The following is a 27,705-nucleotide window of genomic DNA, read 5'->3' on the forward strand; positions in this document are numbered from 1 at the left end:
GTAGTGATTGGAAGGTTAGATCTGTATTATTCACACTTTTTTTCACAAATATTTTTGACCCAATATTTTCAAAATAATAAAATAGAACAAAGTAAATGCGTAACGTATCAAGCTAATTACCAATATCACTTAAACTAATTATATATGTTAATTAATGAGTCTTGTTGTGTATGCTTTCATTTCCTCAAACCTCAAAATGTTTCAAAATAAGATGCGGAAGATCATTCTGAATTCTGATAAAGATTAGGAATAATAAGATAGTTTTAGGAAATTGCGCAATATCTGTCATGTTTATACTATTGTTTTCTATGGTTTCTTGCGTTTTCTAAGCGTATCATCATGCTTCTTAGCATGAAATGTAGCTGATCAGTCAATGCAATCATAAATCGTTAGTCACAAAATAATTCAATTATACATACGTAACTTAATAATCTGGCATAGACCTTAAGTAACTGATATATAACTGGCGATAGAGGACTAAAGAACAATTTACTTAAAATTAGTTACTTTTAATACACTCTATAGTTACACTCTTTGGGGAATTATATGGCTCGGTGAATGGAGGTAGGATTAAATTAACTAGTGATGGTTACATTATGTAACGGTTATTTATTGACGTTATAAAAATATAGAAAATATAAAAGGCAGCCGCGTAGCTTTACCTAAGAGGACTCTTGGGCAACCGATGATGGCTGACGTCTGAACTGAATGATAGTCAGTGACTGAATGACAGTAAGTGACTTAATGATCCAAGATACTCTTCAATGATATCCCGGATTAACGTCTTAAAGGTTGCCATATCTTTGTTATCAATATCTGGGGTAATATTTTCTGTGTATTTTATAATCCGCTATTCTAAGATATAAAATTCCCCATGCTTCATATCAATCTATAATTTTAATATACTTTATATAGTCTGTTAAGTTAGTCACGTTATCTGAATTAATGATGTCAAAACGTTACCACAAAAACTCTGAGTTTTAACACACAACTTTGGTTTTAATACAAAACAAAATTCTAATCTAAATAAAATAAATAATCAAAAATACTGTTTCAAATATAATTTATTTTAACATTATAGTACATCTAATACATATATTATCGAATGACTTAAAACTACAATTAAGTACACATTTATAATAGTTTGTAGATTAGGGTTGTGTTTGATTATATTTACATTGAACTCTTTTCCAACCCACCTATGATAGAGTTCGTGTTTTAGGCACGTTTTTTTATGTAGTGGTATCCAGTGGAGGTCTAATACACCTGACTAATATTGGTATATCCAAGTAATATATTTAACTTTCATTAGAGAGCATATTTACCTTTTAGGCTTAGTTCTTGTTTCCTTCAGTGCAGTGTTTCCTTGTAAAGTCATTTTGATATCACTGTGTAGACCGTTATTCCACGATGTAAAATTCGACATGCTCAAGGTCGCTACAATACTCCCCTGCCAGAATTTTACATAAAATTTCTTTTAAAAATAAACGGTTGTGGTTGGTACTGTTGCGATCTGGTACGGCTGTTTTCCGGTCCTACAGATACGTTGCATCATCGTCGCTTTGGCACTTGAATGTGGTCCATCGACGACGTTTTCTTCAGACAGGGCTCCCGTAATCGACGCTGTGGGAGGATCGACTGTTCGACGATAAGTTTTCTTCGACGACGAGACGTTAGCAATTCTGGTACTTCGGCGAAGACATAACGAGTCTACGGTGACTGCAATCGGTACCTAGCTTCTGGAGCTGCTCTGTGACTAATCCGTAGTCACATACGTTAGGTTAATTTAGAAAAAACAAATAACGACGGTATCCGACCGAAGCTGCCCAAAGCTTTTCAAATCAAAATATCTGCCATTATGACGGAGACGGCGAGCGAAGGAAGACATTATGATTTAAACATAGCGCCAAAAGAAATGTTTAGCCGAGACGCTGATGATTAAGCAGTGATGTAAAAATATTCAAAAGATTGTGAAATAATATTTTGACAAAAAAAAATTAAAAAATGAATAGGAATAAAATGAAAAAGAATATTGAAGGTAAAATCGAACTAAAAATATTTAAAATTTTGAAACAGAAAATATAACGGTCGCGTAAAATACACTATTTTCTACGTACCCTCCATTCACGAGTCCAAACCCAATTTTGCGAAAGATCACGTCGGGGTCACCATTTTAGGGTAAATGATGTGGCTCGGTGAATGGAGGTAAAACGAAATAAAACAGTGGTGTTTACATGATGTGACCGTTATTTATTGACAATATAAAAAAGATATGTATTATTTTAGATATTTAGATTATTTAGAAGATATTTTCCATATATGTTTGCTTTTCCACTATAAAAAAACGCCGGTTCAAGCCACAACAGACAGCATCAACTGAAATATACTGAACCGCAGCGCGACTTGCAAAATTACCAGTCGTTAGCGATATTGTACAAAATAAACTTGGCTTTTATTAGGGCCATTTATTTCGGATGGCATGAGGCGGGGCTGTCAAAAACTAGAAAGAGCCGGCCGGCGCGGCGCAGCGTACGTAAAAAGCACAAATAAAAGTCTTCAGAACGTTCATGAGCCACGGGAGTCATGAAACCCGGCGACATTAGTTTCGTTTCATAGCCATAAATTTATAATTTGCGATTTCTCGGAAGGTTACTGGCATGGCTGACCTACAATTGTTTAGGTGCAGTTTGACAGCGGACAGACGTAGTCGGCTCGAGATAAATAACCTTTTATAGAAATCAAATACCGAACATTGTTCTCCAACAAGGGTGTGTACCAAACTATTCCTTTTTATTGTGCAGAAATGTTTGAAAGCTAAAAATATGCTTGTAACGCAAGAAGGAGGTCGCCCGTTGATACTTGTAAGTAGTGTTGGGAGCAATCGACTGAAATCGACTATCGACTGTTCAGTAATTGACTACTTTCTACTATCGACTATTTCAGTCGCTATTTATGGTTCGACTGTTTTTACTAGTAACTGTTTCCAGTCGCTATTTTCGGTCCGACTGATTTTTTTACTATTTACTACCGACTGTTTCAGTCGTTTACTTTTAGTTACTAGTTTCGGTTCTGCTAGTTTATTCGACTGATTTTTAACGTTCTGGCTTTGTCGTCGTAGCCGCGACCTTGAAAGTAAAGCGCCGAATTTATGCTTTTATAGATTTATATGTAAAATATGTAGTTTTATGTTTTTTTAATAGTTTGCTTCTGAATAACTATGTATTTTAAATTAATATAGAATAGTAAGATACTTTTGACTGGCATAATAGGTAATACTTTTTTAATAAACTTTCACGATTTTTGTCCAAGCCTTTTGTTTGTCAAAGAATTGAAGTTTTTGCAGTAACAGTTGTTACATTTCTTTTAAAAATATTAACGGTAAAGATAATAAAATATATTAAATCTTTGTAATAAATACATTTTCTGATAGGAAAACTCTACTTTAATATTCAACAACTGTTTATTTTGATGGCTTTTAAGAAGAGCACCACAATTTTTATTTGTTGACGAATGGACTTTAGCAGACTGTGTTCAACATTTTTTAGCCCCTTGAAATAATGACCACCGAGTTATCTGGTGAAAGATGTCTTTAATTATACCGTTAATAAGGAGACTGCAGCATTCCACCAAATCCAGGATTTTAACAAGTGAATGGGGAAAAAAGTTTAGACACTTAGAAATGAACTTTAGAAAAACACTTTTAGAAATGAACACAATATGCGGGAAATCCCAATTTTTAGATCCTAGACTGAAAAAGCAGGATTTGGATTGCAAATAATGCTGAAGCGATACAAAAGGTTATCATAAAAGAGGTATCTTCCATTCTAGGTTGAAAAAATACAAATATCTTTCCACAACTCGAAATTCAAGACAAAACTACTAACCAAGAATGTATTAACATCTGAAGATATTTTGATAAAAGAATGTCTAGAATGAAAGAAGTAATTACTCCAAGTACTGCAGCAACATTACAGATTAAGCAGTATTTGGAAATGCCATTTATTGGGCGTTTAGAAAACCCATTGGATTTTTGGCAAGCCCATAAAATGACACTACGTGAATTATATCAGTTACATTTAAACTACTCCTCTTTATCCGCAACATCAGTCCCCTCGAAACAAATTTTTCAAATTCTATGCAAATAATTAACGATCGATGAAATCGCCTCACGGGAGAAAAGGAAACACAGAATATACTCACAGGGAGAAAATGTTTAATTTTCTTCCCTGTTATTAGAGACGAAAATACGTACTTTCGACCGAGGTATGAAAAAAAATTGTCTTAAATTTTGTTTTCTAATGAAATTGTATGTGCGGATTCCATCAAAAAGTTATGAATAAGGCTCAGTGAATCAGTTTTATTAAAAATAAATGATTGTTCTGGATAGTCCGCCTCTGCTTCAGCCGATGAAAGCATTCTGATTGTAAAAGAAAATATGTTCGATCCTAGCTCAAGACAAATTGGACATAATTTAAATATTACGTATAGGTTTTTTCTCTCAATCTTGAATAAGAAGCCCTTCGTCGTTCTTATCTGTTCTAAAAGGGCTAATGTTTCCTCCAAGATTCCAAAATGTAGACATACTTAATCAGCCATTCTTTCTATATTGTACTCATGGAACGTGTTATCATAGATGATGAGACATGGCGTGTTAGCAAGTCACTGGTTTATCAGAACGGTGCACATAAAATAGTGAACGCTTAAAAAAACTCACAAGACACACAGATCATGACCATTTCATAGAATGATTATTTAGCCTGAATTTAGAAACAAAAATTTTTTTTTTGAGTTTAAAACTTTATTATTCAATCTATTTATTGAATTAACACTATTATATAGATAAGAGTGCTCATTTAATTATTTTCTCTTTCCATCATTCATAATAACCCATTTGGTTGAGCTTGAAAAATCAGTAAGAAATATTTTCCGAGCGTTAGTCCTTGTACGTCCCTGGCTTCAATGTTTGAATTATTGATATAAAATTGCGACCTGTAAACGATGTCGTTCAATCGCCTTTTGGCTGGCAGTTTACGGAAAAATTACAGTTCACGAAGGACTATTAAAAATGAATAATTCTTCCTCCGTTGGATCGTATGTGGGTTACTAAGGCGTCATGCCGGAGAGAGGACATTGACAGTCTGCAATCTGCCACGTGCAAGCCACAAATTTTATCGTAGATTTATTTCTTAAACAGTTTGTTTATTTATATAAAACATGACGATAAGATCACGACTCAGTTTAAGAGTACATACTAAATCGAGGTATATTCTAAATATATGTTGAATTAGTTGAATTTTCCTTGCTTTTGCTTGCTTGCTTCTAGTTGTGTAGGCGACTTTTTTTTTAAAGACATTTGTTTTTAAAATTTTGACTAAACTTAAAAAGTAGTGAATTTGAATGAGCGCGAACTCTGACCGCACACTGAATGAAGCGATTGAAGCGATCGTGGATTGGAAATTGGAAAAAATAACCATTTTTATTATCATGTTGCAAAGTCTACTATCTATACCTATTTATATGAATATATAAATATAGAATGTAGCAATACTTAAATAGGACGTAGGCTTAAGTAGGGCCCCCCGTAATTCTTGGACACTGCTCCTGATTACAGAAATCTGAAGAGAAAAGACACATCGTACCCTGGTAACGTCTGGAGGATAACAAGAACATCATGTAACAGAACATGATAATTTGTAATCATCAAAAATTTGTTGAAAAATCATAACCAAAAATTGTTGATGGAGTATTTTTTTCCCATTTAACTTCAATACTTTAAAAACGAAAATCATGATCCTGACGGGTAGTTTGGATTTCTAGCCAAACGCTTGTCAATTCACCAAGATGCCAGGGTAGCAGAGGAAGTAAACCGCACCGCACATTGTCTTCAATCAAATTGTACAACATTAAAGTTTGGTATACCCAGTGATGTTGTAAACCTGATGCCTTTATACCTGAGAAACCAATCACTTCAAGTCAGAGTAGGTGATTCTTTACCGTAGGCGTCGTGTTATTGAAACTTACAAATTAGTGGATGAACAAGTTCCCATACCTCGGCTTTTTGAATCGACATCTAATATGATTAAATCAAATCCAGCAAAATACTATGGAAGTTTACGGCGTATTGAGAGCACTTTTGCCTCTCCTGTGTAAAGCAACTGAACCACCAATCCCTATTAAATTCCTTTATCCTGACTATCGTTTGCAAATTGAGATATATTGAGAATGATTCTAAATGGTCCATGGTATGTCAAAAACAACTGAATATATCGAGAAACATCTAATTTCACAAACACAATTGCCGAAAAGCCCATGAAAGGAATTTCCGGCTTCAATAGTCGGATCAATTAGATCCATTCCGGCTCTGCTATCATAATGTCCTGTTCATATTTTATATATCTTTCCTACTACAATCCCAATTCCAACCGATAAATTATAGTGCAAGCCCGATTCATAATACAAATCCACCTATCCACACTACTTATTTCCAGCGAAAAAACATATCCTATCTAAGAGCCATCATATCCATGTCATATCCTACCGAAATGCTGAAAATGGACTCGTTAGATGTATAGCCTTAAAAAATATAACGCCTTTTTCCGATACGATAACTACATGGTGACAGGAAGATTAAAAGGTAGTCGTTGACTATCGAAAATATTTTCTTTTCTTTCTCAATAAACCTAGCTTTCCTAATTTTATATTTGATGTTATGAAATGTACATAAAAAACATTACTTCGGGGGATACCAGAAATGTATAAAGATGCCATCTTATAGTAAACTTGTGGTGACCCAAGCACACTCGTCCTGTTGCACACCAACGTGGTAGTGTGAGTGTTCTGATATTTGTGAGTAAGTTCTGCATCAAAAAGGAATTCTCTAATAAAGTCAGACACCTCGGTGCGCCCTTTCCTTCTTCGTCGCGCTAAAAAAATACACACCAGGGTCGAAATTTCATTTATCAGTTTTAAAAACACAAACCGAAAACGAGAGTTCCGTCCCCTCTTCAATTTTCAGCAAGAACTAAATGGAGCCTACTAAGTAACAGAGAGGTCGAGTGGGGACGATCGTCTTTTCCTTAAAAAAAACAATTTTTTTCGCCGCCAGCTCAACTTAACAATTTCTGAACAGGGAAGCTTGATATCGGTTTTTTTAATAACGAAATTTGCACAGATAATTCAACTTAAACGAGAATTTTTACTGAGATGTACCATAGTTACATTGAAGAGGGACTCAGTGTCGTAAATATAAAAACATAAAACCATAAAACTTAACGGGAACGGACTGTGTTATAAACTAATAATAATAATCTAATTTCAGCATCAACGAATTCAACTTTTATTATACTTATCATTACTATACTCCGTCGCAAGAGTAACTATTTTAAATAGCACTGGATAAGCAAGAAAATTGCTCGCCTAGTTACTAGTCATATTGATTCGAATCTCGCCCTGCAAATTTAAGGTTTTTAGTAATGTGGGCAAGAATGTAGAATATATAGTTTACGAACTAACTGCAATGAAGCCCACGTTATTCTTCAGTATTCAGTAGGTCTTGCAAGTTGCCAAAAAGTCATATTTTAAGAACAGTTAAAAGGGCATAATTTTGTGACCATATAGGCAGAGGGCAAAACATCTATGGTGATGTAAATGCGCAATTATTAAACGCCGTTTATGTCAATACTGGTTTTATTTTAGTAGAATATAGTTGACAAAAGACTGTTCAGTTATCGATAAAAGGGTACAATTAACTAGAAAATCAATTAAATTGAATGTTTGTTAGTCTAGCTGCGATGTTATATATGGTATAGCGCAGTTCTCGATAAATGACCCATGTGAGTGGCCTTTCTAGAACTCACCAAGGGTTTTAACAAAGGGTGGCACCAACTGATCAACCAAATGAATTTGATTTCTGAACTGAATACACTCAGATTTGGAAAACCATCCAAGTCACAGCCGATGAATCACTTTCTTACGTCATAGCTTCTTATTATATGTAAGATATTATAGAAAGTTTTTATGATCCAAAAAATTTATGCTAGAAGCTAGACCAACCAACCCAGCCACTTGGAAGCTTCTCTTTCGAAATTTGTAACGTCTGTAAAACTTTTACATTTATTTTCATTATCGAGCGGCCATTGGATCCTACCGCTAGTTTAAAATTAGTTATAATCTGATCAGTCTGTACATTCACAAACACAGTCAGTGAGAACTTGATATTACTGGAGAACAAAATATTACCCTTCGTAGACATAAGAATATACACAAACATCTGTAAAATATATAGACAATTCAATACAGAAAATCGAAGAAATATCATAATTACGATAAAATAATTTATCACGATAACAGTATGGAGGAGGTTATGGTTAAACGATATAAGTTAACTGTATCGTTTTACTATTAATCAGAAACTTAAACACAAAGAAAGTGTTGTTATTGCGACAACAGTGAACTTTCAAGTTCAAGCATCGTAGCGCTCACAAAAAGAGTTTTCCTCTTTAACTTTCAAAGTACTCAATGGCCAATTATACTTGCATTGGCGATGACAATAAATAAGTTTCAAGAACAACTATTTGGAATACTTCAAAATTATGCTTTAAAAATAATTTTCAAGGGAATCTGGAAAACTATAAAGATGACAATACTGTAGTAAACTACAAAGTAAACTAAATAAAAGAAAAACTATTATCTCAATAACCTAAATGGTTGTGTTGGTCATGTATGAGTAAATTCTGTATTAAGAATAAACGCAGTAATAGGCAGGCTCGTCAGAGCGTCATTTTCTTTTTGTCACACTTAAACACACCTGTGTCGGCGAAACCAGGCGAATGTACGAATTTTATCTTTACATGAACACAATGTTTTCATTATAACTGAGCGTCATTGTATATGAAGGATATGAAGGGATGACTTACATGCTTCAAAGTGCTGCATATCCTTAAGTCTTCTATGGATACTTCGCAGACTCACAGTTTTCTCTGAAATAATTGTGTTAAATAATATTTATGTGGAAAGAAACCACTCACTGTTTTTATACATTTGATAAATTTGATCGCGAAAAGCGCTAACATAAAGCTGGTCTTGATTCGTCACCTGCTTTTTATTTCTCTTTATATTCATTCGCTCTCAATGTTTATAATAATATTCTTGATTCGGACTATTTAATGGCCTTGGCATTTTAATTAGGATTGTCACAAAGTTGATAACAAATTTCTAAAAATTGTAGTTAGAGATATATCAAAACAAGCGTCAAAAGAACGTTTTGTCGGTTTATAACACCAATGTTTTGTATTATTTTGCAGACTCATGGCAACAGTGTCGACCACTCCCAACACAAATCGAATTTTATAGACCAATTAGGTTGCATGTTCGGGCGCATCATTCTTCATTCTGACTCTTTTTAACTAGAGTAATGCTAATTAGTAAAATGAGAAGTAAAAATACGCTCAGGGTTTAAAACGAATTTTAGGTTTTACAAAGTGAATTTGGCAATATATTCGACTAAATTGATTGTTTTGATTAGCTGTTTTATTAGAAGGAGTACATGTGTTCGTTGTAATACATCTGTACAGTTAACTGAATCTTCTGAATTGCCCTCTCTTTATCCGTGATTTAGCCAGTATGGAATAATTTCTCATGTTTTGATGTCTCATAATTCCAGTGGTTGACGGCTGAGAAACTGGGCTACTATAATCAAATTTTAGTGAACTTATACCTTAAAATGCAAGCTTCTGTCCAAATTCTAGTAGATTTTGTTAATTCTCAGCAAATTCAGTTCAGTTCACCTATGGCGTTAAGGCCACCACTATGATTGTGCCAGTGATTCAAAGGATGTTTCGTAATTCTTTTAAGTCATCCTTACTGACCTTTATTGACGAATTAAAAACAGAATGGATTTATCGTCTCCCCGAAGTACTCTGCATCAGTTATGAAACTAAACTCTAGAAAAATCTTTTTACTTATTTCAAAACTATTTTATTTTAATAAAAAGAAACGGCAACCCAATAAAATTTTAGACAAGACGAAATATTTAATTTTAATTAATAAATCAGTCGCGTTATATAACATACGTATGCTATATAATTTATTCGTAGTCACAGCTAACATAGTAGCGCAAATTCAAAAGTATAATTTAGATCACTAGGATATCCTTAAATTTTCCACAGAAACACAAAATATTTAAAATTAATTCATATTCTAACGCGTATCGTATACATTTAAGATAATATTTTCGAAAATAACTATGGCACAACATTGAATACTTCACATTAATCGATACCCGATGAAATGTAACTTATACTGATTCGATACTGTTGTTCAATTTAAAACTTCTGAAGCAATATCGGATGAGGGTGAGCGGTGAGGGGAGCGCCCCTACAAGAATATAACTTTTGTGTGTCTAAAGAACGAAAGTTTGGAAAAAAGAAATGAATCTTCCGATTTTAAACGTTGTAAAATATACGCGCGCGGCTTTAATATTATGATAAACAGGGGCCGTGAACTCGCAGCGGCGGATTACGAATAAATATATTTCGTAGGACGCAATCGGAAACGGCTTGATTAAACTTGTACGCCGAACATTCGTCATATATCCCTCCGGCATCAATAAACTTTTCGTATTTTTATTCGAAATACATAAAAACATTCCTTCAAGCCTCCGACTATATATATTTTTTTTCGTTTAAATATACTTTATCATTTTCTAAATCCTTTCAATATCTACATACATATTAACAAAAAAAACACAATTCACAAAGTTCTACAAGCAGAGTTACTGCATTTACAATGAAACATCATCAATCAATCTCAAGAGAAAGAAACCTAATACCGACATACCAGTTTGAGTTTATTATCAAATATTCCACTATTGACGAGGTACATCGACGATACAACATCTTATTCGTCTGAATCCACAACCACAAGGGCATACCTCTGGGAATGAATTGGCTGATGACCTCGTCAAAGATGCTACGGGTGGTCAACAAATTGTAAATATTTTATATTATAAGGATCTTTACCCATTTATAGATGGTAGGGTGTATAGCCTAGTGCAACTTGAGTAGGACCTGTTGTAGGAGGAAAACAAGCTTTGGCTCATTACAAGGGACTTCTTTTCCCCTGATACCTCTAAGCTTTAACTTAAAAATAATAGACGTAATTGAAAAACCCTATGAAGATAAAGAGGTGATGTGTTCAGCTATATTCTTAACTGCAGCACAAGCCTTCGATAAGGTATGGCATGACGACTTTGTTCAGAAGCTACAGAAAATGTCACCGAAACAACACACCGCACTGTAGGTGTGTTCGTGAATCTACATGTTAGGACGCATCAGACTTGTTAATTTATAAAATAAGAAAGAAAGATTCTCCGAGCTTAAAAGGGATTTTATGTATTATACTGGAGCATGGCTGTTTGTTGTATGGATGATGGATGTTTATTGTATCGATAAGTATAACAACAATGCTATGTCAGTCAAATATATTGTCATACTATGTCAAGTATTGTCAAAATATATTGGTTAATGGTAAGAAAACCACAATTATCAGTACATAACATTTGTATACAATTGTTATAATATAAGCAAGTATTGAAGCCAACATGGACATAAGGAATTCAATTATGGAAACATTCTACTAAAAGTAATATAAATACAATACAGGTTTTTCAGAACAAAGTCCTGAGAAGTAATATAAGTGCACCCAGATACTAGAGACTTTCAGATATCGACTGTCACTCAGAAAATCAAGAGATTTGCAAGAGGCAAAAAGACATATTCCATTATCCTGTCAGCATCGATGTAATAAAGCTCTTGGATAAAACCAGACCAGGACACAGACTCAAAAGAATTAAATTATTTGATGTGTTAGATTTGGTATAGTATATCGAGATGTATATAATAGAAAACAGTAGTGTTAATACATATTAACATTATTACCCCAGCAACTAAGACACGGCCGATAGGTTCTTCTAGATATAAGTTATTATAAAGGAAAATTGTAGCTTAGTCGGTAATGCTTAGTAACAATGTAATCAATCAATCCAGCGCTTACTTTTCAACCAATACACTGCTGTAGATACCTCAGGACTTCCAACATTCTTCACTAAATCTCACCACCTAGCGGTCAACCGCAGCTGCCCTGGCCTCGGACAATTCTAGTCTCCTATTTTGCAGATCACTTTTTACGACCTTGGCTCTGATCATTTTCAGACTACTACCTGTAGCTTTCACAAACAAGGCTAGTTTGACCACACAACACAAGCTTGCGAGGACTTCGATCATTGTTCACTAGACAGCCTTATTCAAACCATAATAATCTTCATCTCAGAATTTGTTTCTTAATTGTGCACTGATTGTTGCATCTTCACCAATAACTTAATTTATAATACCATCTCGGAGTAAAAAATGTCGAAATTGCCTTAAATATCGCATTTGAAAGACCTCAAGTTTACAAATATCAGACTGTAAATCTCAGAGCCACATAGAAGGATTGACAAGATAAGCGTTCGAAAGAGGCGTTTAGTTGTCAGAGCTACGGGACCATTCTCTCATTGATACGATGGTTGTGAATTTGAAACCCGCTAGTGCATGGATGTTTTTAAAATAAAAATATTTAAAGCTACTTTTAAAACCAAGGAACAACCATCTCCAGGCTGATTAACTTTTTTTAAAGTTTGGCCACTTGTCAGTCATTAGGCTATGTTTACGGCTGTGGTTAGATGTTCACGTTGAACAGTAGTCCACATAGATTATAAACTAGCTGAACTATTGTATTCTGTATCGAAGCAGCATTTATTGACTTAAATCAGCCGACGTTAAGTACAAATTTTATCTCTAAATCTGTCTCTCATAATCAATTATTATCGCTTAAGTGGTCAACCCATTAAGACTAAGATAATGTATGGTATTTTTGCCCTTGAGATAGTCTTAATTTTTTTTGGAATTTATCAAAGTAAACACATTGTGTAGCAACATCAAAGTCACATTCAAGCAAGCAAGAAAATGAAGAAATATGTCTCAAGCGTCCTCAAACCCTAAAATCAACATGGATCCGCTAAAGGTACAAGACGTACAAGGAAAATAAATCATTAATGGGATGTGTAAATTAATGGACTATGGTCCAAAGAATCTAAACTAGTCAGTATTTGCAACACTGCCGTTCGGCTCCATAACGGGTTTGTGTTCAGAAGTCAGCGACCAAGTTGTTCGCAAACAAATTCCACCTTTCCACTTTTTCTACCGCTCTTGATGATCTTGGACGCCCGAATTTTGGTTTTTGTATTATTCTTGGCTATTAAAATTTTTTACATCATTTAAATGCTCTGCAGTAACTAAATTTCCAAGGGGCTTTACCCCTCCTTCCCATAGTATTCCTTACGTTTGCCCAATAAGTTAAAGAATTGAGATACCTTGTATATGCGACTTGTTGAAGCAACATTTTTGATGAAATTTACAAATTTATGTTCACCGGATTTTGCGAATATAAGAAACACTTAATGTTTCATAAAAAAATGCAATTGTTTTCAATTTTTTTTGAACATTTTTTGAAAATAATTTTCTCCTTCATATGCCATACATTTTTGTATTCATTCCTACTATTTTTTAATATATTTAATGTTTTTATACTCATGATTTTGTCAGCATTTTTTCTCAACTATTAACGCAAACAGTAATATTTATATGCCGGCTTGGTGACGCAGTGGTAAAGGCGACAGAATGGCACTACTGTTGCAATAGTCGCGGGTTCAAACCCTGCTGGGGCATGGTCGTAAATTTGAGTTTGTGATTGTTTTATGTATGTGATTGTCCTAGGCAAAATCCAACAAGGAAAATGATCCCAATCACAGTAACCAGGCTGGGTAAGACCGAATATCTTCTGGGATGATTTCTAAGTTGGTCATTCGTCAGTCGGTAAACTTAATGCCGAGGACCGTTGTTCGGAGCCCACGTTAAACTGTAGATCCAGTTCAGATATATCCCTAGTTGGTAAAAGGAGGTTTTAAAATATATTTGAAAAAACAGTAATATTTAAGTCATTGATTTAATCCAGATAAAATCTAGTCAAGATAAACCCTAGTTGGTAAAAAGGAGACTCAGATAAAATGATTAAATCAAAAGCGAATTTTAACAACATATCTTCCATGCTGGTTGATATATACCTAACGTTTTTAAATTCATGATTTTTGTCAGCATTTGTTGGCAACCGTTGACACAACAAGTATTTTTTAGATTAATTATTTAATCCAGATAAATCTAGTCCAGATAAACCCTAATGGGTAAAAGGGGGAACTCGGGGGAAATTATTTAAACATCGATCATTTTTACATTATGTAGACAATCCCTTATGCAGATTTTTAATTAAAAATGATTGTTAAAAAATCCTACATATTTTATGTGTACATAAACATTTATTTGTTCCGAAAAAATTCTTCATTACAAAAAACGCCGTGCTTATCCTGTCCTTACTCCAGAATATCAAATTGTTTTAAAATTCCCATCAGCTTTAACGAAAAACTTTTTGATATCCATAATAAAAATACAAAAAATATATCGATATCGGGATAAAAAAGGCCGGGGACCTTGGGGCTGATGTGTATTTGAGTGATCAATCCAAAGAATTTTATTAAATGGTATGAGAATGTTTTACAAAATAATCTCGTTGGTAATCCAAAAATGAAATGGTTTCATTTACTAAAACTATGAATTAATTGTAAAAGGTTTTGTACAGGGTTAACATTATATAGAGTGGAACAATCCTATTAAATATTCATTTTAAAGCCCTATAATTGTAATATTTCAATACTAATTTGAAGATATTTTTAACAGAAAAATTGGACCGACTTCAGAAAATAAATAAAGTAAAGAAAGAAAAATAAAGAAACAATAATTGATAATAAGGAACGTTTCAGACCCTGGGGTCCGCCACCTAGTCTAGGTTATCTGACAAATGGTCTAGCCAAACTAGACCAAAAAGGCTGTTGCTTGCTTTGGAAATCAAACCCTCGACATTCGCGCGTGATCTTAACATTCTAACCGTCACACCATAGAAACATTTGCGTGCATTTCTACGACTTCTCATATGATACGGTTAATGCGTAAAAAGCAAACTGAAAAGCTTTTACATTAACTACTGCCGATTTTTTGTCACATCAGTTCAGCAGTAACATTATACCCAATTATCCGAATATTTTAGATAAAAAATACGTAAAAATTTTGTACGTGCTTTTAAAATTTGAGCGTTTCCCTCAATTTTCCCCCTTCTCCCCAACAGATCCTGATTTGGTTCCAATGGGACCACCTCGGAAGTGCACTCTTTCAAATAAAAGAAGAAGTTTAAAAATCGGCCTCCAATTGACGGAGAAATCGGCAAACATACATTTAAAAATATGTACAGCCGAACATAGAACCTCCTCTTTTCTTGCAATTGGTTAATAAGTAATAGAGAAAATCATGACAAAATCGCAACTTAATAACAAATGGATACATGCTCGAACAAAAAATATATGCAATGATTATTACTCCTTTAAGGATTTTGACCACTATACGATTACTAGTAATTATAAATATTCTTTTGATTTTAAGAAACCTATAAAGAAAACTTCAAAAACGCTTCATATTAAATTAACTACAATCATAACAACGTTGAATACATCATAGAGCTCAAAGATGAGGATTATCAATAACCACAATTGAACACGACCAGTCAAAATAGGAAAATGTTTTGCGGGCTTTCGCGTATATCAGTGGGAAGCTCCTGTGTAATCCTGTCTATAAAAAATGCCTGTCAGTGAACAACGATCTGGGATTTCGAAACATAACCACTGAATTGGGTAAAAGAAAAAAAACTGGCAATGCTTTTTTTCCTTTGTAAAGAGACTAAGCTCCCATCCAACTGGCCATTTGATGTCCTGTTTTTATAACCGTTTTCAAACTGACATTCGGTTTATTCGCAAAAATTATATTTCATCATTTGGACTTAATTGTATGCTGTGAAATAATTTTGATATTTATTTTTAGTGTAAATCGAAAATAATGTTACATATGGTATTAATTGTAAAATCATTGAAAACATTTATTAATTGAATATAATTAATACTGGTATTAATAAATACTAAAGTCTTAATTTTATTTTTAACAACGTTTTTGTTATTGTACAACATACCATTTAATTTTACAAATGTAAAATAAATATACCAGATTAATGAGTTATATAGAGATGGTCGTCTAATTTATATTTGCACCGTGTTGCTTTCCACAAGCTTGACAAGTTAATCAGACTATGTCCAGAAAATACTGAAACAAATGATTGTTAGAGAAAAAGGTTTTTTTCTTCTTTTTTAAAGGGTTTTGTAAATGTGTCTTGTACAATAACTGGTTCAAATGTATCAGTCGCATGTAGCAGCGTTTATTTTAAGCTCACGCAAATTTATGAACAAAACTGAATTATTTTGGCATCATTTTTCATTGAATTAAGTGGGACAAAGAAATCTGCTGATGGTGTTATTTTTATGACTGACCTCAAAATGCTTAAATTGCGACATCTACACAAATAATATGGAGGTAGAAAATCTAATATCAACACACCAGTTTGTATTTACCCACGTGCATAGAATTAATGATTAATACAATGATTGAAAATACTAGGAAGATAATAGTATGTTCAGCTGTATCATCAGACGCAGTACAAACCTTCGATAAAGTTTAGCACAATGGCCTCGTTCAAAATATTACCAAAGCAACACACTGAACTATTGTAATCCTACATCACAATCAAAGTGTTTAGAATCAGACGAAAGGAAGCCTACTCTACAATAAAAGACGCTAATGTAAATGTACTACAAGGAAGCATATTGGGCCCATTATTTACGTACTTTACACGTGAAATAACCACAAAGGGAAGATATCACGATGGTAACATTACGTGAGATAACCACAAAGGGAAGATATCACGATGGTAACATTTACTGATGATACTGCGAGTCTTGCTGTCTGAGACATTAGCGTAACCAAGCAAGAAACAACTCAAAAATTACAACCAGCCAGTGACAACATAAATAATAACCCCAATCTAAAAAGTATCTCGGAATAATTCTTAATACCAAACTTCGCTAAATAAATTGAAGTTGAAATATAGAAAAATATATTGATTAACTAGAAGGAAGTCACAATTATCCAAATTATAATATATAGTTATAATATAATTCTAGAACAAAATTCTAAGAAGTATAATAAATACACCCAGATACTATAGGACTAAATACTTACACTGAGACCTTCAGATATGGATTCAGGAATCGCAAAGAGACATAAGCAACAAGATACTCCATTTTCATGATAATATCAAGGTATTTCAAACCTTTAAAACCAACACTTTTAGCTAATAAATAACAACGGAGAATAGGCAATATTGCTTCTTCAGTAAAAATATGTGACCATCAGTTACTGCGTTTAAAGGTGCTATGCTTCAATAGAACGCCCAATATGTCCATCATATTCATCAAACATTCCTCCTTCCAAATATCACGTACTCCGGTCGAAAATTGGATTAAATGAATTACCTCAATAGATGAGAAATTTTCGCATCTTTAATTACAAATAAGTTTGTAACAAAACATAAATAATAACCATAACTTTGATATGTATATAAAATTGCATATTCTTAATATTTTTGAATACATATATTCGCTCAATATAAAAATACATAAACACAAGGCAGGCGAGACGATCTACATAACAAAGGGAATAAATTATTTTCAATTTTCTGCATCTCTGTAAACCTGATACTGTTTATTACGTGAAAACACGGAATTCTTAGATATAATAATTTATTGCAATCTTGCATCTATTGAAATATTCCGATAAATATCAGAGTTAACGAGAGATAGAAATTCAGATATGCAAATATGTTGCAACATTTTCTTAGTATACGCTAACTTAGTTGAAACGATTCGACACTGCAATCACTAGTTTGCATATACAATTTTGCAATATATTATAAGTACTTTTCTCCATTAATGTAATGGGAGTTTCACGCGACCTGGTCATGCCGTTTAAAATAAATAACATCTACAATATAGCAAAAGCGAGAAAACAATAAATATAGTACATTGCACGTTTTTCCTTCAATTTGTAGGGTCTTTATTTCACGTTGAATCAAAAGATATTACAGAGAATTTGAGATATATATATATATATATATATATATATATATATATATATATATATATATATATATATATGCAAATTCTATACCCACATTATAATTTTCAAATAGAATTCGAAGTACGAATATCATTTTTTATTTTTTTTTCAAGAGAGTAAGAGTAAATTAAGACTTTTGAAAATGCTACTAGATATACGGATAATATTGCAAGTAAGAACCATATAACAGGCTAATTGAAAAGTCCCCGACTTACTATACTAAAACACATTTTTTGGCAAAATTAGTTTTTTTTATTCAACATAATTCCCTTCAAGAGTGATACACTGATTATAGCGACCCTTCAACTTTTCGATACCATTTTTGTAGTACTATTTGTCCTTTGCTTCAAAATGGGCCTCAGTTTCGGCGATCACCTCTTCATTCGACGAAAATTTCTCCCAGATCTTGAGATCTGAAAACAGGAAATAGTCGCTGGGGCCAGATCTCGAGAATACGGTGGATGAGGAAGCAATTCGAAGCCTAGTTAATGAATTTTTGCCATCGTTTTCACTGACTTGTGACACGGTGCATTGTCTTGGCGAAACAGCACTTCCTTTTTCTTCAAATGCGGCCGTTTTCGCCGATTTCGTCCTCCAAGCCGCCCAATAATGCTATATAATAGTCGCTGTTGATGGTTCTTCCTTTTTCAAGGTAGTTAATGAATATTATTTCATGCGCATTCCAAAATACAGTCGCCATAACCTTGCCAGCCGACTGTTGTGTTTTCCCACGCTTTGGAGCGGGTTCATCGTGTGAAGTCCACTCGGCTGACTGTCGATTGGACTTCGGAGTGAAGTGATGGAGCCATGTTTCATTTATTGTCACATATCGACGCAAAAACTCGGGCTTATTACGCTTGATTATCTTCAAACACTGCTTCGAATCGTCGTTGTTTTTGATCAAAAGTGAGCTCGCGCGACACCCACTTTGCACAGAGCTTTCTCGTTCACTCCGAAGTCCAATCGATAGTCATCCGAGTGGACTGCACACCATGAATCCGCTCCAAAACGCGGGAAAACGCAACAGTCGGCTGGCAAGGTTGTGGCGTCTGTATTTTGGGATGGACATGCAAAAATTTTCATTGACTACCTTGAAAAAGGAAGGACGATCATATTCATATCATTTCCTATTGGGCCGTTTAAAGGACGAAATCGCCGAAAAAACGGCCGCATTTGGAGAAAAAACTGCTTCACCAAGACAATGCACCGTGTCAAAAATCCATGAACTGGACTTTGAATTGCTTCCTCATCCACCGTATTCTCCAGATCTGACCCCCAACGACTATTTCCTGTTCTCAGATCTCAAAAGAATTCTCGCTGGAAAGAAATTTTTGTCGAATGAAGAGATAATCGCCGAAACTGAAAAAAATGAGAAATCGTACTACAAAAATGGTATCGAAAAGTTGGAAGGTCGCTTAATCAGTATATTATACTTGACTGGAATTGTTTTAAATAAAAAAAAAACTAATTTTGCCAAAAAAATGTGTTTTACTATGGTAGGCCTGGGATTTTTCAATTGATTTCTATTGACTATCACCGATCAAATCAGATCCATATTTAAAATAAATCCGATCATTAAATAAACGAATAATTTTGTTGGAATTATTCATGAGAGGACACCTAATAGCCCATGTCTACTCAACGTAAATCAAATTAAAAAGATTTATCGATTCTGATTAATTCCAGCTGAATTTTAATACATAATGCAGATTTTCGTATGTAAGTGTTTTTAAGCTTGTAGCGACGAGTCATGTAAGCCACGGTTATTATGTCCGGCCTGTATCACGTGAGTATAATTCATTTGCACCGAGAATGTGTTTTAATTAATTTAATATACGGCTAAGATACGCCGAGGGTTTAGTCGCAGGATACATGCTCTCACGTACCTTTGCGACAGAACGAAACCGACGACCAGAATATTATGTTCGCAGGAAAAAATCTGAACAATGCGAACCCATTACTCTTGTTCGTATTTTTTACCTTGTTAGACTTTCACAAATTATTTTTTGAGTGCTATTGGTAGAAATCTAATATATTTTTCTTTACAGGAGTAATCAAAACTACCGCCATACTGGACATAGAAACCAAAAGTCATTACTGGTTGACGGTCTTTGCTCAAGATCATGGAGTAGTCCCGTTATTTACATCTGTTGAGGTAAATATAGTCATAGATTTATTTGTTCTAATAAATTAGCTTCAATAATCCGTAATCGCAGTGTATTGTAGAACTACAGTAACCAAGGTTCTAATTAATTTTTACGGGTTTTCAATAAATTTAGTTCATTGTGCTTATCTGATTAGACACTTTTATGATTTTATTAATTCTCCCAGCTTCAAGAATATTAAATTGATATTTATCAACAAATTAACATTGAAAATTTTACTATTGAAAATCAATCGGATGGATTAAATGAGGACGATCGAACACTATTTATTACTGAAGCAAAATGACTGACAATAAAAATAAAACAAGCGAAAAAATTTAAGTCACTTGAGTGATGCTTGGGACAGTCGAAGGTATCGTTATGCTGCCCGATAGCTTGTGATATAAGGATGAGCATTTGAATATCGTCGCAGTTCAATATATTGGGGTTAAAACCTCACCGCATCTAGTGTTTTTGATTACATTATTACACTGTTAACTTGTCATAGTATTGAAAACCAAGCTCAAGTAGAAAAACATTTAATTGAAATGGGGAGAACTTTGTACAAGATTAAAGAAATGTGGGGATTGCTTGGACCACAATAAAACGTAATAAATCAAAATACTTACGGTCAGAACACAGACTAAACAGTTTGTGAAGAAACCTATGAACTCATTATAAGAATACCTAAGAGTCGGTTATTTAACAGTGGTAGACTTTTTCTTTTGAAACTACCGCAAGTATAACTAGTTAATCAAATTCAAAGAGATGTAATTGTGCTAAAATAAAAAGCATCAAGTTGCAAAATATACGTATAATGCATAAGTTGAAGTATACCTACAGCGAAGACTTATATAGACTTTTAATAAAAGTAAAATTACTAATTTACATAAATTTAGTGAGTTTTATTCAAATTAAAATTTTCTTTTTCTTCAGATTTCAGAAACATTCGTTATTTTTAAGTAACCTGATCACGTTACCAAAAGGCGAAAGCTCTAATCGAAAGGAACCATCACGTGAGATTGCAATTAATATGTCTGATCCAGATGCCGTATTTGTCAGATTATCCGATTATCATTTGTTCCAATCAATTGATTTATTTTCGCATAGTTTAACTGGGAAATCTCGCACCTCTCTTATTGGATTGACTTTACAAGCGATACTACTAACCCAATCCTATTCTAATATAAGTCACACACTTACAATGTAAACTCGTCACGTCCCTAGATACAACACCTATTTGTTAAAACAACCATAATGGTCGCGCTGTTATAACATGCATTCAACATTTTTATAAATATATTGAAATAATTCTGAAATTATCTTTAAAAAAGCTGTAAGAAAAATGTTTTCTTCTGGTGTGAAAATCAGTAGTTTCTAAAATTACAGAGAAAAAATTATAATATTCACAATAATCATTAATAATCATTACTGTGTATTATATACAATATGTTATTAATTCTTGGTCGATGGTAGATGAGTATCTCCATTATTTTCACTCCGCTGCAATCAATTTAGCTATGAAAACAATATTTCTCGACACACAGTGCACAAAAGTGATATAGAGTCCCCACTTATCCCACTCATATAAATCGGGCTATATAACATATATTCAACGTTTTATAGATATACCTGAAATAGCATCACTTTAGACAAAAAGCAAAACACATTAGATCCAAAATAAAACAACTATACTGGTTAGTCGGAAGATACTCTCAACTTGATCTAAATTCAAAGAAGTTGATCTATAATACAATTATAAAGCCAATTTGGACCTGCATTTGAGGTACAAACATGGGGTTGCACCAAAAATTGAAATCAACTAGTCATACAACGCTGTCAAAACAAGATTCTTCGATTGATTACCAATGCCTATCGCTATGTAACCAATGAAGAACTGCACGATGACCTGGAAATCAAATAGATTTGCGAAGTTGTCCAAGATTTCGCCTTGAAACACGGAAGATTACTAAATCATACTAACGTGGAAGCAATACAACTTCTGGACAGCGCGTAGGATGTCAGGAAATTGAAGCGAACAAAACCATATGAACTTATATAAAGTGTATACATTTAGTGTAAACTATAGATATAAGTTAATAATTAATAAATAATTATAATTTTATAATTGAGGAACACGTACTGATGTATTTTCTCGCACTCGTCTTGCTTGTTAGTTAATCCAAGTACATAGGAAAAGTAGTAATAAATTAATTGTAAATTAAGATTGTACTAAGCGTATCTAATTAAGATGTTAATAATCCCTAAATAATATACGAATATGTTATCAATTCGTATCACTTTTGATCGATGGTGAACGTGAACCTCCATTTTTTCCACTACTCACAATCAGTTTAACGTATAAGAATAATTGTTAGCTATAAAAACAATATTTCTCGAAATACAGTGCACGTAAGTGATACAGACTTGCCGTTTATGGCAGTTTTATGGTTGGAACGTACTACACGAGTAGGGTAATTAAAAAAACATCGAAGAAAGAGTTTCATTGTAATGGCCGACTACTTAAAAGCCACTGGATGACGTCGGGAGACATGCGGTGCATAGAGCAGTACGTCTAGTCAGTTGTGAGGGAAACACGTAGGAATTAGAACTGGAATGAACGTGTGACCTGGTTTTACGTCAATTTATCGTCGACTTTGGAACGGCCGCTTTATCGCAGTTAAAATAAAAATAATCAGGATGCGTCCTGCAACGTCCTCCTAGTCCCGTGACAATAATAATATATCATATCTATCTGACCGCGTGGCGCAAAAAGCAAAAGGACCGGCACGTAATCCGTTTTGCGGAGATTTATTTTCGACGTCCCGATAAAACGGGATAAAGTCCCCGGCAAAACAATATTTTTTCTTTGCTTTCCCTCGCGAGGAAGTCCTTTTTATATACTTAAGGCTAAGAAACAATTTGACTTCTGTGGTCACCATGTGGCCGGTTCAATCAATTCAAATCAAACCAAGTTCAAGTTTTGAAAAACTATTTTCTTATTAAATGTTCGGGTGAAATCTTTTGGTATATATTTTTGTTTCATAAATGTAAGGTATTGGAATTTGATTTCAAATGATGCCATGCCATATATATATGGAATACAATTGCGTTGAAAATTATCAAATGAAAACAGTCAATGACTGTAAAGGAGTTGAACTAGTCGATAGTCGATAGTCTACTGAAAATAGTAATTAACATTTCGGTCAAATATACGATTCGACTGTTTTTCTACTCATGATAACATGCGGAGATGTACGAATTCCTTCCGGTATTAATTTTGAGAGTGTAAAGAACAGAGATAACGGTTTATATGTTATCTGTGCTGTACGGATTAGTTCATTTTAAATAATTTTAGACTGGCTAGTTGCAGTGTAAAAATTAATCATACCAAGTATGTTTTGTCGTATTTCAATATTTGGAAAGCAACAATGGCATAATATTCCTTTCTTCAACCGTGCCATAAGTGATGTGGAACTTTACTTTGTTTCGAACTTTCTTTGAGAATGAAAAGGAAAGGGATAATTGCTAGATTCTATTATGTTCAAAAGATCTATTTCATTTTGAATAATGTAACATTATTTTTTATATGTAGTAAAGAGCAATGGAGCAATAACTCCTAAATATTTATATCGTATTTTCTCAATATATATATATATATATATATATAGGTCATCGTGCAGTTCTTCGTTGGTTACCAAATTGGCTTTATAATTGTATTATAGATCAACCTCTTTGATTTTAGATCAAGTTGAGAGTATCTTCCGACTAACCAGTATAGTTGTTTTATTTTGGATCTAATGTGTTTTGCTTTTTGTCTAAAGTGATGCTATTTCAGGTATATCTATAAAAATGTTGAATATATGTTATATAGCCCGATTAATACGAGTGGGATAAGTGGGGACTCCATATCACTTTTGTGCACTGTGTGTCGAGAAATATTGTTATCATAGCTAAATTGATAGCAGCGGAGTGAAAAGAATGGAGATACTCATCTACCATTGACCAAGAATTAATAACATATTGTATATAATATACAGTAATGATTATTAATGAAATACTTTATTGTGAATATTATAATTTTTTCTCCATAATTTTAGAAACTACTGATTTTCACACCAGAAGAAAACATTTGTCTTGCAGCTTTTTTAAAGATAATTTCAGAAAAATTTCAATATATTTATAAAAATGTTGAATGCATGTTATATAGCGCGACCGTTACGGTTGTTTTAACAAATAGGTGTTGTATCTAGGGACGTGACGTGTTTACATTATAAGTGTGTGGCTTATAGTAGAATAGAATTGGGTTAGTAGTATCACTTTTAAAGTCAATTCAATAAGAGAGGTGCGAGATTTGCTAGTTAAACTATGCGAAAATAAATCAATTGATTGGAACAAATGATAATCGGATAATCTGACAAATTGTATTTTTGACAATTGTGATTTGGAAAGTAACAATGACATAATATTCCTTTCTTCAACCGTGCCATAAGTGATATGGAGTTATATATCTATTATATATATTATATATATAAAATGTTGTTCTTTTTGCTTTATAACATTAATAAAAAATATTGAAGAGTAGAGTCTCCAAGTTCTAAGATAAAACATATATTTAATATATACAATATATTTACATATAAGCATAAAATCAGCACTTTATTTTCAAGGTTTGAACAGTAACACTAGAATGTTCAAAATCAATCGAATGAACTAGGAAACTTATCGGACAAAAATAGCAACTGAAACAGTCCAATGTAGTTCAAATGTTAGCCATAGCTTCTAGCATTAGCAAGAATCCAAATGATCCAATTTTCAATGACTGCCGTATAGATGCAATTTAATTTCGACGATGGCCTGGGTTGTTCTGACTTTGCGGACCTCGGTTATTTGCATTCAGAAACCTGCAACTTCAGAAATCCCCCGAAGTAGACCACCCATGTCATGACGGGATGAAGAAGTGCATACCAGTGGCGCCGCTAATCCAAATAGGTATACCTGCTAAATATAGTTGAATAACATCATCCATCAATGATGCTTGTTGATATATCGTTCTTTTAACAGTACACCTTTTCCATCGAGGTGATTTTTATTACAAAATTATAAACTCCTAACGAGCATATCATTTGAATGTGCTTCTCAAATGCGTAATTTGACATGGAGATTTGATATTAGCAACTAAATAATAAAAGAAAACAGTTTAAACATATGTTGTCAACGTTGACCTTATTGAAAATTCCTATATAAGACTGGAAATTACTTTTGACGTATTTACAACACATTGCATGATTCAGTGATCATATACATATCGCACTATTGTTTTATATACTTCCGTAAATGTAATTCCTAGAAATGTACTAGCAAAAGTAATCAAGTGTTATAAATTAATTCCATACAACATAGATTTACCACCTTGCTGCAGCGTAATTGAACCTGTGAGTGTTGCAGCAGTAGAAGCACTATCATGTCGCCTACCAAGTCTACTTTTTAGAAGTGACTGCTGTAAAATTGAAAAATGAGAATTAAAATACCAGACCAAACAAAACCGCCATCTACTCGGTTTGTGTACAATCGTTTATTTTAGAAATCATATTAAAACTTTTGCATTAAACTGGGCTTTTGAAAAATTTGATTGCATTTTCAAGAAATTTTGTAGCGTAAAAGTATTTATATTCTGGTTATAGTTCATGGCAGCTTGTACTGTTTGCTCTTGTGATGCACTACAGTGTCCATTTGATATATCCAATTTAATATATTTTGTTCAGATTCTAATTTATATATACAATTATATTCGCTTGGAACATATAATTTGCTAGGAGTGCTTACTAGGTACCCTATATACAGAAAATTTAACGAGCTTAATCAAGTTTAATCAAGCAACTAACATACTTACAGTTACCAGTCGTCAATAAGGAAACAGACAACAAACAATAAATTGTCTAATGATTCTGAAAACTTTTGAAATGCACCCTGTATTAATATAACATTACGATATTTAACCGAGTTTGGCGAATGGGATATCGTTTATATTAGATTTAATTTTACAATTTCTTAATTTTTTTTATCAAAAATTATAACATAACTAGTACAGTGTTAGATTGGTTCTATGACGATTTTTAATATTGCATAAATTATTTTATTAATACTAACAAAATTTACCTAGAACAAAATGTAATTTTAATATGCACATATTTAATTTAATACTTTAATTTTTCGTATGGCAGAATGTGGTGCGTCGGATAAGACCACATAATGACTTGAAAACAAGACTGTTAAATGTAATTATATTATTTGCACTTATTATGAATCATACATATTCTAAGAATCAATATCTTGTCTTTATCAGTTATCTACTTACTTTATCAGTTTATAAATTAACCGTCCGTGATACGACGCACTACACTCGGTCAACATTCGTTATTCTGACGATCGAAGAAAAAATGACGGGCTCTCGAACGCCCGTGACGTTTCATCCGCAACAAATTAAAGTGATAAATTGAAACTGGCGAGGGGCGAATGAAGATAAAGAGCCGGGAACATTACCGTAAAATGAATCTGCGGAAACTGAGATGAATCGAAAGGGTTTACATAAGTGAAAATTATGCGAATTTCGATTTACCACCCCGCGGGAAACCGGGAGAAAGTCAAATAATACCCATCCGGTTACGAATTCGCCTTCGCCGAAGATGGTGGAGGTTGCGGCGGTGATGTCACGCTCCACCACCTTCCGCCGCCAACGCCAGGCGGGATAATCGAATAATCAGAACGCAAACCGTTCCCCGTCACAAATTGGACTGTAGATTCTTTGTTTAATTAGTTTTGTGGGTTGATAGAGCGCTAGTTTATGGGATCGATTGACCGCGCCGGCTCTCTACAACTAATTATTGTTAATTACTTAGGTTTCTAAGTCGTCCGATTTTCTGCTCATTTGCAATAGCCATGTGCCGGTAGCTGCTGTAATAGAGAAACATTATAAAGGAATTGAATCTTAATATAATTAAAATTTTGAGAATTTACCTACTTACAGAATTCGTATTTACCAATAAGCATTTTTTTCCTGAATCTTGTTATTCGTGCTTGAATTATGCAATTTATCGATTAGAATTGGGATTGTGGTAGAGAACCCGAAGGTTGGACCAATAGCGTGTATTCATTTCAGGATAAAATAAATCGGACAAGGCATGAAAACCTTTCCTAATTACACAGTTTTGAAGCTGAGGAACGAAAAGCTGTTTATTAAATAAATCCATCTAGTAAAGTAAAGAGTTCTAGTTTTCAAAATATTCAATTAATTGTTTATTTTACTATTTTTGAGTCTTTTATACTGTTCGGTAACTATTTCACGCATTAGGGCCCAACAG

The 27,705-nt window shown here is 33.5% G+C and overlaps 1 protein-coding gene across 9 annotated transcripts in view; it reads left to right on the plus strand.

Annotated features, from left to right (window-relative positions):
• kug (FAT atypical cadherin kugelei) overlaps positions 1-27,705 on the plus strand; it is an 837,087-nt gene that overhangs the window by 663,519 nt on the left and 145,863 nt on the right. For all 9 annotated transcript variants that reach the window (XR_013005376.1, XM_076401386.1, XM_076401385.1 and 6 more), the window contains one exon: positions 20,249-20,355. Coding sequence is in view for 8 of the 9 variants with exons in the window: in XM_076401386.1 (XP_076257501.1) it covers positions 20,249-20,355 (107 nt within the window). In the remaining variant the exon portion in view is untranslated. The remainder of the gene's footprint in view (positions 1-20,248; positions 20,356-27,705) is intronic.

The sequence above is a fragment of the Rhynchophorus ferrugineus genome, unplaced genomic scaffold, assembly GCF_030347505.1.
Source record: "Rhynchophorus ferrugineus isolate W39M unplaced genomic scaffold, kcgeb_rfMv2 rfM4, whole genome shotgun sequence".
In the NCBI taxonomy this organism is placed as follows: Eukaryota; Metazoa; Arthropoda; class Insecta; order Coleoptera; family Curculionidae; genus Rhynchophorus; species Rhynchophorus ferrugineus.